Source organism: Rhipicephalus microplus, chromosome 1 (assembly GCF_043290135.1).
Source record: "Rhipicephalus microplus isolate Deutch F79 chromosome 1, USDA_Rmic, whole genome shotgun sequence".
Taxonomy (NCBI): Eukaryota; Metazoa; Arthropoda; class Arachnida; order Ixodida; family Ixodidae; genus Rhipicephalus; species Rhipicephalus microplus.
The window spans coordinates 160,124,291-160,139,454 of NC_134700.1; the positions used below are offsets into that span (position 1 = coordinate 160,124,291).

Consider the following 15,164-nt stretch of genomic DNA (forward strand, 5'->3'; position numbering starts at 1 on the left):
CTGCAATTTCTTGCCGGGTTTCGGTATAAGTATGATCTGCGCTTCTTTCCATGGCTGGGGTAACTTTCCACGCACCCAACACTCGTTAATATAATCTTAGAGTTTCTCTAGTGATCTGTAATCGACGTTGCGCAGTGCCCTGTTCGATATTCGATCTAGGCCTGGGGCTGACTTGGTATTGAGTTCGACGAGGGCCGCCTCGATTTCGGAAATTGAGAATTCTGCGTCTAGGATGGCGTTGCCTTCTGCCCTGTAGTCCGGATGTACTTGCGGGGGCGTTTGGGATATGTAATGGAGTTCCGCTTCCCGTAGGAAATCTTGCTCCGTTCCCCCGAAAGCGTGTATGATTTTGCATATGCCTTGCCTCTGTGAGGTCTTGGTGTTCGCGGGATCTATGAGGTACCACAGTATCTGCCATGTGCGACTCGTAGTGAGCTGACCATCCATATGCGTGCATTTCTCTTCCCATTGCTGTTGTTGCAGGTTAAATGCGTGCTTTTCTATTTCTTTGTTGAGCTGTGCTATTCGTTTTCGCAGTCTCCTATTATGTCGTTTCAAACGGCGATGCAGTTGGGTCTTGGCTTGCCACATGTGCAGTAACCGGGTGTCTATTCTATCAAGCCCAGCTGTTGACGGCATCATTTGCGTCGCCCTCTTGATGTCGCGCCGAAGTTGCTCGGTCCATTGCTCAATGTCTTTGATGTCTTCAATCTGTTGCTTGTCTCGATTTTTTCGTAGTTGTTCCCAATTGGTGATCTTCATTTGGCGACCGGCATTGTGTTCCTGTGGGCTGCCTTCTGCTTCTATAGAGATAATGTAATGGTCACTGCCCAAGTCTTGCATGGTGTTTCTCCAAGTCACCTTTCGTGTATTGCACGTAAAGATAAGGTCCGGCGTGGTGTCAGTGCTGACGCTGTTGCCCTGCCTAGTTGGTGCCGCTGGGTCAGTGACCAGCTCGAGGCCGGCGAGTTGCGCCGTTTCCCACAAATGCCTGCCTTTCGGCTGATCGTGTTTGTAACCCCACGCCGTATGCACCGCGTTGAAGTCGCCTCCAATGAAGAGTTGTTGCCCCTGGGCGATATCAAGTGCTCGTTTGAAGAGGACGTGAAAGCGGTGTTTGCGACATCTCGGACTGCTATAGACGTTGAGTACGAAAATGCTGTCGGGCGTCTTACGCGGTGGAATTAGCTCTACGAGGACGTTTTCAATATCCTTGACTTGGGTGTCGTGTTCGATAACCGTGAGCTCTCGCTTGACCAGTGTTGTGACGTTTGGATTTTCCTCCTTGCCTGTTATAGACTGGTACCCTGAAAGTTTGGCGGGGCCGTTTATTTCCTGCAGTATAATGACGTCTGGGCGTTCGGGGATCGTTTTCAGGTATTGTTGTAGGTGCGCTCGTTTGTTTTTGTAACTTCTGCAGTTCCACTGCCATATTGTATGTTTTTGTTTCGAAGAGTGGCTTGCCATGGTTATGTGGTACTACATGTGTGGCGCCGCTTCGCTATGCGACGTCACCAGCGCGCTGTTGGCAGCTTCTAATCTGGACAATCTGAGATAAATGCTCTCCAAGCTCTGTTGAATCGTACGCGTGATAGTCGCGGTGATAGTTTCCTCAAGACTGCTCACGCGAGCCTCGAGTGCTTTCACTCGCGTGTCGCCTGTTGCTGCGCGCGTACGCTTGGAACGTACTGACTTTTTAAGGGAGATAGCCGGCCCGCGTTTAGTATCAGGGTCTTCGACCTCACCGTCCTCTACGAGTTCTTCTTGTGTTTCCTGCATTGCCTGTTGATCAGTCTCGCTGTGAGCGGCAGACTGGAGCTTTTGTATGAGATCGTCCTTTGCGTGAATCTGTGCCTGCATGCATTCAATTTGTTTTTGCATAGTTTGTATCTTCTGTGTTAACTGAGCGATCTCCGCCTCTATCTTAGTGTGTGTTTTGCCGCCAGCCTCCGCGTTTGTTGCGCGTTTTCCTTTGACCGCATCTGCAAAGCTCACCAAATCAGTTGCCTTCGCGTCCCTCGTTGGGGTCCGTCCAGGTGTTCGGCTGCGAGCTCGGCGTTGCTGCTGCTTTCAGGGTCCCGGTGTGCGGCTACGAGATCGGGAGTGGCTTCGACTGGGTGTCCTGGATCTTATGTGGCAGTAAGAAACAAAAGTTTTCTAAACGCAGAGCAGCTGGCAGGTAGCAGCACCATGTAGTTTTAGCAAAGCACGGAGGAAGCACCTTTCCTTCCTCCATGTAGCAAAGCGTATAAGAAACACCCGCTCTTTCATTCATCGGGCTCTTAATTGTGGTGATCTGAACGCGCCTTAAGTGTAGTGTAATAAGGGCCTCAACAAACATCACTGTCACCAGTCATGGCTGCGAGCCTAGAGTAGCTGCTTACGAATTGCTATAGGCAGCTGTTGGGTGGAAGCAAAGAATAACCGCTACCATTGGTGAGCTCTACGCTGATAATGGTGACGCTGTGGCCATACTTTTTGTACTCCAAGCCAAAGACTAGTGGAAGAAAACAGAAGATACACAGGCAAAAAAAATATAGAGAAGGAAAAACACACATTGTTGAAACGGTATATAGAGCGTCCTCTACGCGCTCGTCGCACTTCAGTCCACCACTCCGCCGAAGGCCGCTTTGTCACTGCAACAGCCACCCGCACTGAGTCCTAGCCATACACGTCCCCATACCGGGTGCACACAACTGCAGGTTTAAAAGGCTCCGGCCCGTGCGTCGAAAAGCGGACTGCTACCAACACCATTTCATACAGCCGTTTGCAACTGTATTTCTGTTTTCACGCTCGCACACAGTTGGAGCGCGCTGGCTCTCTGCTCATCTCTGCTAGCCAGGTGTCCCTCTCATGCTGCTTGACCAGCACACTCACCATATCGCTCCATTTCTTTGCTTTCTCTGCATGCGATGGGTTGGCCAGGAAGCCCCACTTGTGATTGGGGTGCTGAAGGCCCCTGACCCAGTGCGTGCGCACGCAGTTTTGGCTCGGGTAGTGCAATATCTTGCACTACCCGAGTCTACCCTTGTACGCGACCTTGCTTCGTGCCTCCAGCTGCGACGATTATCATCGAAAGGCACGGTCGCCAAAAAGCTGTGTCACTGGGCCGAGTTAAACCGGCGCACATGGAAACCAACTGGTCCACGACAACTACTTCCGCCTATCCGCCTGAAACCTGCAGAACATCCCACACCAACGAGAGCAACGGACACGGGAATTCCCTATGAGACCGAATTTTACCACACACAAGCAGTGGAAGACGGGACAGGTGGCCAGTGGCCGCTCTGGTGTTTCATTTGGTTCGTGCTCTCACTAGGGGTATGGTGAGTAGCGCTACGGCGCAGGAGGTCGCGCTGCCAGCGGGTTGCAAATGAAGTCGCGAACCGACATTTCTTTCCCTCTCTCTGCACTGTCAACAAAGACAAAGAGAAAGAAAAAATTACAAAGGCGAGGAAAGAGAGAGAGAGAGGTAAGAGAGACCGCTCCCAGAAAGGAATGTTAGTTGGTAGGGCGCCCGGGCCATCACACAGACCCTCCCCTCAGCACAGCCGTCATGGCTGGTGACTTCTCAATACACCTGTATACTGCGACGACACCTCCGGGTATGCCATCCCGACGCAAGAGTGGCCCAGGGGCAGCTAATTCCACCACTACCAGAGCGAGGCCTCACCAGGCAGCAACATGGCCTCCTCCTGCGGCTACGCATAGAATGCCATAAGGCAGCAGCTCGCTGGCACCGACTCAAGTTTGCAGCTATGCTGGACTGTTCCACCTGCGGCAAGGTCGGGACCTTAGAACACCCAGCTGCTGTTTGTATGCCCAACGCGTATCCAGCAGCGAAGCTCACTCCTCTAGGCGTACCACACTCTCAGTCCACCGACACGCAACCAGGATGACATGCTTTTCCCAGCAATCTGCCAGGGACCAGCCTTCAAAAGTATCCTGGCATATTGGATTCCACATGGCTGTCATCCAAGTTGTAGGATCACTTGATATCCCCTGCAGCTCACACTTCTAAATCTTACGACTCAGACTGCCCTGCCAACGCCCCTATCCGCTTTTTGCTCTACCAGCCATGGCCGCCACGTTCCTTCAACCCTTCTCCTCATATCTACTTCTAGAAACTTTTCTCCACTCCACCCCTTCCGCCCCCTTAGGCGTTGAGCCGTGCTCCCGCGAGGGCTGCAGAAGGTAGTGCCTTTTTCCTTTTCTTCAACCACACATTCATTCATTCGTTCGTTGGTTGATGACTCTATGCAACACGCTTCGTGTCTGCGTCACTCGCAGCTACCACTCTCTCTCAAATTGACTCCATTCTTAACCAAACCTCTTCTCTCTTCAACTCGGCAGCTTGCCCAACACTACTGTGTAGCTCCTGAAAATTCACCACTCTCTCGTAATGAAGAATTGGTGTTTATTTTTTGTTCTGCATTGTATCGCTACGGCCCCAAGTACTCAGTGGATGTACGTGGTTTGAGCACCGAAGTTTGCTTGAGAGAGAGAGAGAGAGAGAGAGAGAATAAGAAAGGTGGGGAGGTTAACCTGGGCTGAGCCCGGTAGGCTACCCTCACGGGTAGCAACTGGGCCGGCGCATAACAGTTTTATGTTTCATCACTCAAACGGTGAACCACACCAGTGTCCTTGAGAAAACGCAACAGCACTTTTGTTTCCTTTCAGAGCCGGGATGGATAGCGCCATGGTCCCGATACCTTCTCGACAGTTTAACAGTGCAGAGGTGAAGCATTGTGTTCGCGTATGCTGGGCAATAACACAAAAGGTGCTCAATAGTCTCACTGACAGCACAGTCCTTGCTCTCCGTGCTGTTGGCCATCCTAATCTTAAATAAGTAGACAGTGATAAAAATGTTTGCTTGATGCCACACTACCACAGAGGAGTGTCAAAAACAACTACTTTTGTTTGCTTTTTTGCTATTCTTCTAGTTGCAATAAAAACACCAATTGCCACAGGAGGGCTCATCAATATCAGGATTTTTTTCTTGAAAGTTTAAGGCTTTGTTGCAGTTGGCTCTTAGGGGTGGAGTTAAGTTTGGGATGATGTAGGTAATCCCAAGGGTTCAGATGGTCGCGACGACACGTTGAACTGGACAGGTCCGGTTACTCAGTTCCTGGCAAACTTCAGTTTATTTACACACTGACACTTATTTCCAACCAAAGGCCGGGGTGGCCACTAAACCGACCGCACAGTAAGAACTGGGCTTTAATAACGTCGGCGTTAATTTCCAAGCCCTTAGTATACTGCACAAATCGACACCAACTTCTCGATGTAGTATCAAACCCTGGATCAAAGACGGCGCCAAGCACGATTTCTGGCCCCGCTTCCCGATCTCGTACTCAAGCACTAAGCTCCCCTCCTCTCCATTTCACTCCATTAAACCTCCCGTCTCATCTGAGACTGCCTCTTTGGACGAACCCCTTCTTGATGCTCCCAATGCAGCAAGCAACTCTCCTTTCCTCAAAGACCTGTCTCAGCCTCGGCGTTCTCACACTTTGCTATCCTCATCCTCCTAAAAATCGGCTACAGAATAACTTCATTATTTCGTCAAAGTACAGCCTAAAATACTTTTTTATTTATTTTTTTATTCATAAATACTGCAATCCCAGATAGGGATTTTAGCAGGTGGGTTATGCACAACAACAAACAAAGTCGGCTGTCTGGAGTCAGTAAACACGATGCTGCAGTCTGTCACACTTACCGTGACAGCACGCTGCCACAATATCCTGTCTGGAGCGGTGTCGCGACAGGGACCACTTATTTCTCAGTCTGGCTCACTGTGAGAATGCTTCCGCCGTGCGGTTGACTCACCAGCACGGGGTTCGGCAACAAAGGCACGTGCAGAGGTAAACAGCTGAGTACTTCGTCTGGGCGGCCACTTTTCATTATCTTCCCTTTTCATCAGGCGCCGTTTACCGACTGGCCATCCTTCGCTTGTCCCAAACATAACAGGTGATATAGGCCTTTCCAGGTTGTAGTGTAATCCTTGCACTTGCAGTAACATGAAAACGCAAGGTACAGTCTATCACATTTCCTTTTATTACAATGAATACAATGACATAGTTAAATACAACTCACATGATAATGGTTAGTTGAAACCACTATTCTAGGTATATGTACATTTGCACTAGAATGTTGAATGCAGCACCACAGCTTGGTGCACACTGAAGACGTGCCAATGACAAATGCACTCTCTAGATGCTTAAAAACACACTAACTTTGGCCTCTAGGACTTGAGCATTCAAGCAAAAAAGCATTGCAGCACCCTGAACTGACCTTAGTGTGTACAGTGAAGAACATTAAACACATAACTGAGCTGTGTAAATACATGCCAAAGGACATTTAAAAATTCAGAGGAAAACACACAGCACATTGATCTTATACATCACCATCTGGGTACCACCTGCATTTGCAGATTAATTACTTTGGAGTGGTAGCTACAGCTAGGCAAGGCCACCTTATTGTACATACACTGGTTGGCAGATATAATAGATGAAGTTACGCAGCAGGTGCTAAAGAAAACTGAAAGACTGTGCAAGACCGACAGCTTTATCCCACCAGATATGCTGGATCACAGTGCTTTATATTGCGCAACAGAAACATTTTTACAGTAATACTTCACAGTTACTTTCACAGTACTATGGCCATTCTTAAACAGTCTTTCAACTTAGACAGCTTTGAAAAACAGGTAACGTAGTCTCTCGGCCCATCCTAGTGGCCACATTTGTACGCAACAACCATAATGCGAGACGTGAGCAAACTTGTGCAACCTACAATACAATCTACATTAAAAGTGCAGGCAAATAGCATACTTCAACTTTCTAGACTTACCCATATTTCATTCTTTAAAGCTCTAAAATGCAAGCACAAATTGCTACTTATTTCCACAGGGTGTATTAACATCCCAATTTGCCCCCTGCTTGCATTTCACAGCACAAGAGCAGTCAAGTTCTACATGATATTGAAAAGCTTTCATGTTGCTAACACACCGACATTAATCCTTCTTTGTGCAGAAACCCAACAACCAAAATAATGGTGTGCTTGAAGGACCGCTCAAATATTGCAAAACTTCAGAATGTTACAATTACTACTGAGACTTCATTACCGGCATGGCCTTTTAACTTTCGGCACTGCCTCTGGTTAGTGGCACATGCAAGTAGCACAATGCTTACGGCTGTTTTATTGGCGGCTGCACTGTGTCAACGCAGTATGTAGAAACATGGAATAGCGCCTAGTCACTTTCTCTATAGAAGTGACATGACTGGTTTAACTCACTCTTTCGGCATGCATGCAAACAGACAGTTTTTATGCCAGTTCTGAACTTTAATGTTACCAATGTTAGCAAGTCATCAATAACTTGCTTTCAATGTTTCTGCATTACTGCTGCTGCCAGCAACTTAGCCCCCAGCCCCATCAACTGCAAACACCTTATGGCTAACATAACATATTGAAAAGCAATATAATAAATTGTTAGAGAGTTGTAAGATGTAATCAAGAGCAATCGTTTTCATTGGTAAATCTAAAAGACATGAAAAGGAGGTCACCTATTTCAACTTTCCCTGCAGCATGAGAACATAGCACCAATATGAATCTACAAATGAAAAACACAACCGCTACACACAACCAACAAGTTGAAGTTACCTTACGTAGTTGTGAGGAGAGCCCAGGTTCACTTTTTAGTTTTTTATTACTTGGTAAATTCACTGCAGCGTGTTGAACTCCACGGCAAGTCAGTGGCGTTCACACAAGCCCGTCGTCCTCAAAAAACAGAAAAGGGCTTCCACTGCCTTGTGGCCTGTTTGTGGGCTTTCACTGCTTTGTGGGCTGTTTGTATGTATTTTGCTATAAAGTTGATTGTGCACTAACTTGCCCAGCTTTCATTTTTTGCTCTCACTTCTGTCTTACAGCATCAGCAAATATACGGCAAACATTTTGCACCTGTCCTTAGTGTTGCTTCTACTCACAATCACAGACTTTGTCCTCAGAAACTCTACAAATGCAACTTATACTACCAGAATAGTTCAATGTATTGACTGTTCGTTCCATAACAGATGATCATGTGTAAGTGCTAGCTTTTGGGAGTGCACAATGCAAAATATCTGGAAGGAAAATTTTCCTTTGCATACAACTTTCAACTTGGCACAACCTCAAAAATCTCCCACACAATGCCCGCTAGTGCAGCAAAGTCCTGGTGGACCATTTTTACAAATTACAAACAAGCTGCTAGGTTAAATAAGGACTCTGCCTATGTCAGTCACAAGTGTGTCACAATACTAAATTTGCATCAATCATCCTGACTTCCAAGAGCCAGCACACAGCTTGGCTCCAGCTTTCAATAAAAGCCAGCAGAGTACACTTTTCACAAATTCAGAGTACACCCGGAGTGGAAACATTTGAAGCTATTTACACAAAATTTTCGCATTTAGCTAATCTTCGAAAAGACACTTTCACTACATTGCCAGCCACCACGCAAACAGGCAAAATGTCTCTAGTGGATCGGCCTAAAGAGCCAACCCATGGCAACAGCCAATATCAGCAACGAGTGTAACCTGACAGCACCACAATAGACATGCTTTGAACATACAGTACCGACAAAGCTTGTGCATGTTCTTTTATTTGTTCAGAACTCATGCCTGACATGGCAAAAGATTGGATACCCAATTTTCATCAGAACACACTGAGTAAGAGACGACGGCGCATGCGGATACACAAGTGCAAACTTCTGGCTTTCGAATAGCTCCTATGGAAAATTCCACCCTCGTCGCCATTCCACAACCCACACTGACCAGTGGAGCAAAATGCTGGAATAAGTCTGTCAGCAAGAGACTATGTGGCTGGCTCGAGGGTGTTTCCAATGTCAGCAATGAGCATAAACAGCCGCTCAGTGATGTCAGGTTTGCCCCAGATGTTCTTCCAGCCAGCAGTTCTTTGCACAGCGACCAGATGGTCTGCAATAAAACGAGCAATGCTACGCGACAGCTCGGCATCGCTGTACATGTTCGAGAGAACAAACGCATCTGCTGCCCTCTCTACAGTCAAGTTTGAACCCAAGTAGTCCCCACAGAGAGTCTTCAGTTCACTCATTGAGTACTTGTCTGCAGCCACATACAAGTCTTCGGCAACCTTGTCCAGATTCGGAACCTCACCCGTGTAGATAAAGAGCAGCATCTCACGCATGGCATCGAAGGATTGGTCCGGCAGGTGGATTACCTGTTGAAATAATATATATGCGTGTTACTAAAGCAATTGAAGTGAACAACACGTTGATATTTTTAATAAGGCTATAAGAGGGACTGAATAGTCTTTCTTGTGCGGGTAAGTTAAAAAAATATTCAAGTCTTTTGAATACTGATTGACGTAAACGTGAGAAAAATGTGGATGAAAAGAGAGCTGATACGGACAAGCGTTGCAGACAGTGTGTGTCACGGACAGCTTATGTCCATGTCAGCTCTCTTTTCACCCGTTTGAGCTTTTCCTGTGCTGTTGAAATTTTGAGGCAATGCTGATCAAAATACAAAGCGAATGCACAAAACTACCAACTGACGTTTGCTCTTCTGACAAAGTACAGTTCCCAACACAGTGGTCTCTTGTAACCTATCTTTGCTCCCTCTTATAAAGCGTGTGGTTTTATGTGCCTCCCTGCTTAGTCCATATGGGAGTCCTGCAGCAGCTATTTATTTATTTATTTATTTATTTATTTATTTATTTATTTATTTATTTATTTAATAACACCCTGCAGACCAATGGCATTATGGAGAAAATTAAACATGATTTTTTTTACTCATACAATGTTAGCTGAATATAAACGTGTTGTACAAAAAGACAATTCGAGCTGGTTTGCTTATCTACACAATGGTAGCTGGTAAACAACTGATGATCGATGATGGCTGCCACAGGTCCGGAAAGGTGGTTCCAGTCTGCAGATGTTCTGGGCACAAACGAGTCACTCCAAGTTTCTGTTAGACATGTAAAGAGGTTTATTGGGCAAGCCCAACAAATAGGCGGACGCTTAGAAATAGCCACAGGAAGAGAAAGATGGTGGTGCTCGAGCACTGATCTCGTGGTTCCTTCCTCTCATGGTGATTATCCTCATTCCCTGTTGTCGTCTTTCTTTCTTTCTTCCTTATATTTTTCCCCCATCAAGAAAGATGAAGCCATGCTGGTAATTTAGCAGGTAAGAACAATCGGGTCAAAGTACGGCTTGAGGCTATCTACGTGAACGATATCACACTTACACCGACGACGGTCACTCGGCGGCATAAGTGTTTCAATGGCGTAGTTAACTGGTGAAGTATGCTCGACCACGCGGTATGGATCGTGATAGTTTGAGAGTAGTTTGGAAGACAAGTAGTGCAGGGTGGTAAATGCAGCCATACAAGTGTTCTAGACGCGAATTTTTTCGCAAGGGGGTGGTCGTGATCTAGGGCCTCTTTCTGGCGTTGTTGGTCGGTTGTAGTAAGCTGCTTGGCTAGCCAGAGGCATTCTTCAGTGTGACGGGCAGCTTTAGACACGGTTGTGCACTCAGATGCATTCGGTGTGCATGGCAGCAAGGTGTCGATAGTGTGGGAGAGCTGGCGACCGTACAGAAGGAAGAAAGGGGAAAATCCCGTTGTGACTAGCGCCGCTGTGTTGTATGCGTAGGTTGCAAATGAAAGAACAAGGTCCCAGTTTGATTGATCTGATGCAACATGTGCGTCGCAACCATGTCGACCAGGGTCTGATTAAAACGCTCAGTCAAACCGTTTGTCTGGGGGTGGTAGGCAGTACTCGTCTAACGTACAATATGACACTGATAGAGAAGTGCTTTATTGACGTCATAGAGAAATACATGGGCACAATCACTGAGAAGTTTGCGAGGAGGTTCATGAAAGAGCACAAAATGACTGAGGACGAAAGATGCGACGTCCTGTGCTGTCACCGTGGAAAGAGCAGCGGTTTCAGCGTACCGGGTAAAATGATACACAGCAATGATAGCCCATCAGTTGCCAGACGTGGTCAATGGCAGTGGCCCATAAACGTCTATTCCGATGCGATCAAATGGGTGGTCTGCGCATGGAAGCTGCTGTAGTGAACCCACTGCAGGATGCGGTGGTCTTTCCGTCACTGACATTCTTGGCAGCCTCGAATGAACTGACGAATGAAGGTAAACATTCCACGCCATTAATATCTCTTCCACAAGCGTTCATAGGTATTGAAGAGACCGGCCTGAGCACATTGTGGGTCGTTGTGAAAGAACGTGCAGATTGTAGAACGCAGCGTTCAGGGAATAACGTGGAGCCACTTTCTGCCATCTGGTGAGTAATTGCGCCGGTACAAGAGGACATCTCAAATGCTGAAGTGCAAACCCTGGTGTTGCAGTGCTCGAGTGGTCGGAAGGGCGGGTGCTTCAGATAAAACACCAAGAAGTAAAGCCGTTTATGGATTGTTGCGCTGTGCAGAGGGGACGGCATCAACGTCAAGAGCTGACACAATGTGATCTACACAAGAGATGAATGTTGTCTCAGTTGACAGTGAGGACCGCAACAGTGCATCAGTATAAGTGTGCTTGCGGTCAAAATGGTGGACAATGAAGATGTCATACTCCTGAAGTCAGAGAGCCCAACGAGCAAGGTGACCTGATGGATCATTATGCAAAAACAACCAACATAACGCATGGTGGTCTGTAACTACATTAATGTGCAGCCATATACGTAGGGGCAGAACTCGGCAAGCACCCAAATTATGGCCAAGCATTCTTTTTCGATAACAGCGTTCTGCTGGAGTACATGCGACAACATACTCTGGGAACCCAGGCTTTTGTTGTGTGGGAACCGTGCCGCGGCCGACACCTGTATGAACTTCCGTCGCAGCCGATGGGTCGTACTGGCACAATATGGGAGGTGACATCAAGAGACAGCGAAGAGTAAAGAATGCTTGACCACACTCGGAAGACCATGAAGATATATCAGTGGCGCTCCTTAAAATTTGAGTCAAAGGCGCAATTACAGAGGCAATGTTGCGCACAATGCGCCGAAAGTAGAAGCATAAGCCTACAAGGCCCTGCAACTGCTTTACAGTCGTGCGCTTGAGAAAGTCAGCAACAGCTTGTAGTTTTGCTAGGTCTGATAGTATGCCATCCCTTAATAGCAAGTGACCGAGAATCGTAAGTTCCCGGGCCGCAAAGTGGCATTCCGTAAGATTCAGTTGGAGCTGAGCATTCTTGGGACATATTAGAACATGTTTCGTGCGGAAGATGTGTTGGGAAATCTGGCACAAAAACAATTATATTGTCGAGGTAGCATGAACATATGTTCCATTTTAAACCGCGCAGAACTGAGTCCATCATGTGCTCAAAGGTAGCCGGTGCACTTCAGAGGCCAAAAGGCATGACATGAATTCATATAGCCCATCTGGTGTTACAAAGATTGTCTTTGGGCGATCAGCATCGGCTAAAGGTACCTGCCTATACCCCGAGTGCAAACCTAAGGATGAAAACAACTCATGGCCTTGTAAACAATCAAGGGTGTCATCAATCCGAAGCATCAACCCGAAGCATCAAGGGTGTCATCAATGCGAAGCATCGATTACTGGCACTTAAAGAAGCAAATCAGATTATCCTTCTTTATCATTATAAACACCAGTGATGCCCACAAACTTTGTAAACGTCGAATCACGTTGCGTTTGAGCATATCGTCAACATATTCAGCAATAACTTGACGTTCGGCGGCGAAGACATGGTATAGTCGTTGTTGCACAGGGATGTTGGAGCCTGTGCTGATGTAGTGAACAATAGTAGAAGTTTGGCCGAGGGAAGGTCGAGCAATATCGAAAGATTCATAGAAGTGGTACAGCAGTTCAAGAAGATCAGAGCATTCAGATGGTGACAGTCTATCAGCGATCAATGAATCGAAGAGCTCGGAAGGTGGTACATAAGAAGGGTTGAGGGCACTGATGACGTCCGGGTCACTGGAAGACAAATGTTGCTGCATGATAAATATTTCTCCATTGTAAATGGCCTGCACACATCCAAGAGATTCACCTCTTGAATGGGATACAGAATGGGATACAGAAGAGGATTGGTTGGGCAGAGTGAGCTGTTTCCTTGAGACATGGAGAGGGTCGATTGAGGCAGAAGAAGAGGCTTTTGACTAAGGAAGATTCTTGATTGTTCAAAGAATGCAGCTTCATCACAAATACTGTTGCAGAACACGGGGAGCAAAACAGCTATTGTCGGCAGAATTTCAGTATCTTCCTTGACGACCAGTTTGTGTATAGCTTGCTGAAAATGTATGGGGGGCTGGTCGCAGAATGGCAAGAGTTCAAGTTCAGATCTGGCAAAATCGATAACAGCGCAATTACGTGATAGGAAATCTCAGCCAAGTATGACATTGTGCGAGGAGGATGGAAGGACAATAAACTCAACAACATAGTGGCTGGTCGCAATGGTCAGTCGGGCAGTGCAGGCGGCTATAGGCCAAACAGGCTTTGCATTCGCTGTACGCAAGGACATGGTATCAAAATGTGTGGCCACTTTTGGGAGCATGCGGCAAAGTTTGGCATCCATAATAGAAACGGGAGCTCCGGTATCAACAAAGACATATGCAGGGACGCCTTCCACAAAAACTGCTACAGTATTTGACGGCAGAGTTCCAGGACTTGAGCATTTCAGCAACGCAGTTCTTGCCTCAGGAACTGCGGCTGCTAGTTTCCCTCATTTTCAAGTGCTTGCTGACGTTGCGTGGGTGACATGGAGTGGTGACAGGTTGGAGGTGAGCGACCACACGTAGGTTGCAGATAGTCATGTGAAGACGTGCTTGATTGAGTATTCGAGTTTTCATAACGAGATGGTGGACGGTCCATGTAGTTATTCTCCAAGTAGGAGTCTGTGTATCCTGGCACACAACGATGGCAGTATTTGGCAATATGGCCAGCAACGCTGCATACAAAACAGATTGCCCGCATATTGCGCATTTGTCAGGCATCTGCAGTGGGGGGAGCAGCTAGACCATGTGGCGAATGGCTGAGTTAAGGCTGCGGTAGAAATGGGAGGAGTCCAAGTGGTGGACGGCTGAGTTGGGGCTGTGGTATGCCGCATTTCATGGAACAGCAAGGATTGGTGTGGCTGCAACCGCTTTACTGCCTCAGCGTAAGTAAGAGGCGTGGTGACAGGGTGCTGCTAAAACGGCACTGGTATGGCCTTGGAAATCTGCTCTTGGAACACATGTCGGAACATGGGGGCCAATGGGGTTGGGTGGGGTGCCGCAGCGGCTGCTGCCGCGAGAGCTCCTGGTGCTGAGCAAAAAGCAGTAGAGAAAGCTGCCAAGCCACTTCCTCTCGTACGAAGTTTTAGATGCGGAAGCATCTTATACTCGCGCCTTGTAGTGCGCCGTCCGCACCGCTTCTCAAACATTCGACAGCTGACGCGCGCGCATGCGCCGTCGCGCCGTCGCCCACCATCTGTGCCGCGCGCGCTTCTCCTTCGAGAACATTCGACAGCTGACAGCGCATGCGCCGTCGCGCCGTCGCCATCTGTGCCGCGCGCGCGCTTCTCCTTCGAGAACATTCGACAGCTGACAGCGCATGCGCGGTCACGCTGTATATATACTCAAGGTCGGCGCTCGCTCGCTCAGTTGCCGCTCGTCCGTTGGTTTGTACGGCGCGTCGACGTCCGAAGTCGCCGTGAAATGAATGCCAACGAATCCACAAACAGAATGATCGACGTCCCTTCGACCAGCGCCGCCCTTTCGCATACGTGTGTACGGGTTCACTCATTTAACACCCCCTCCTACAACCACATTAACCAATTTAGCCATCGACCCAAGTAAGTCGCAATTTAACACCCCATTTCACAACCACGTTAACCAATTTAGCCATCGACCCAAGTAAGTCGCACTTTAACACCCCGTTAACCAATTATATGCTCCGCATCTTCCTCAGTGTTCCCCCGAGGGAAGCTGCGGGCATTTTTTTTCATTTGTGTAAGAAGGTACAACTGGTCAGGCATGATGTCCAACGCAGTGACTGGTTGGATCGTCTAGAATGAACGTCACATGAGAGCTCATTGCCTCCTCAGTTCGCCATAGCTCTGACACAATGTCGCTACTTCAGCCACAGTGCTGGGGGTCTTCGCAAGGAGCATCTGAAAAACGACGCCCTTCGTAATGTGCTGT

General features: G+C 47.7%; 1 protein-coding gene across 1 annotated transcript in view; it reads right to left on the reverse strand.

Moving 5' to 3' along the window:
• Positions 1-8,692: 8,692 nt before the first annotated feature.
• Positions 8,693-15,164, reverse strand: part of LOC142801760 (speckle-type POZ protein-like) — a 31,536-nt gene continuing 25,064 nt past the window's right edge. Inside the window, exon 4 of the mRNA XM_075887557.1 lies at positions 8,693-9,225. Coding sequence (XP_075743672.1) covers positions 8,842-9,225 — 384 coding nt within the window. The 3' untranslated portion in view covers positions 8,693-8,841. The remainder of the gene's footprint in view (positions 9,226-15,164) is intronic.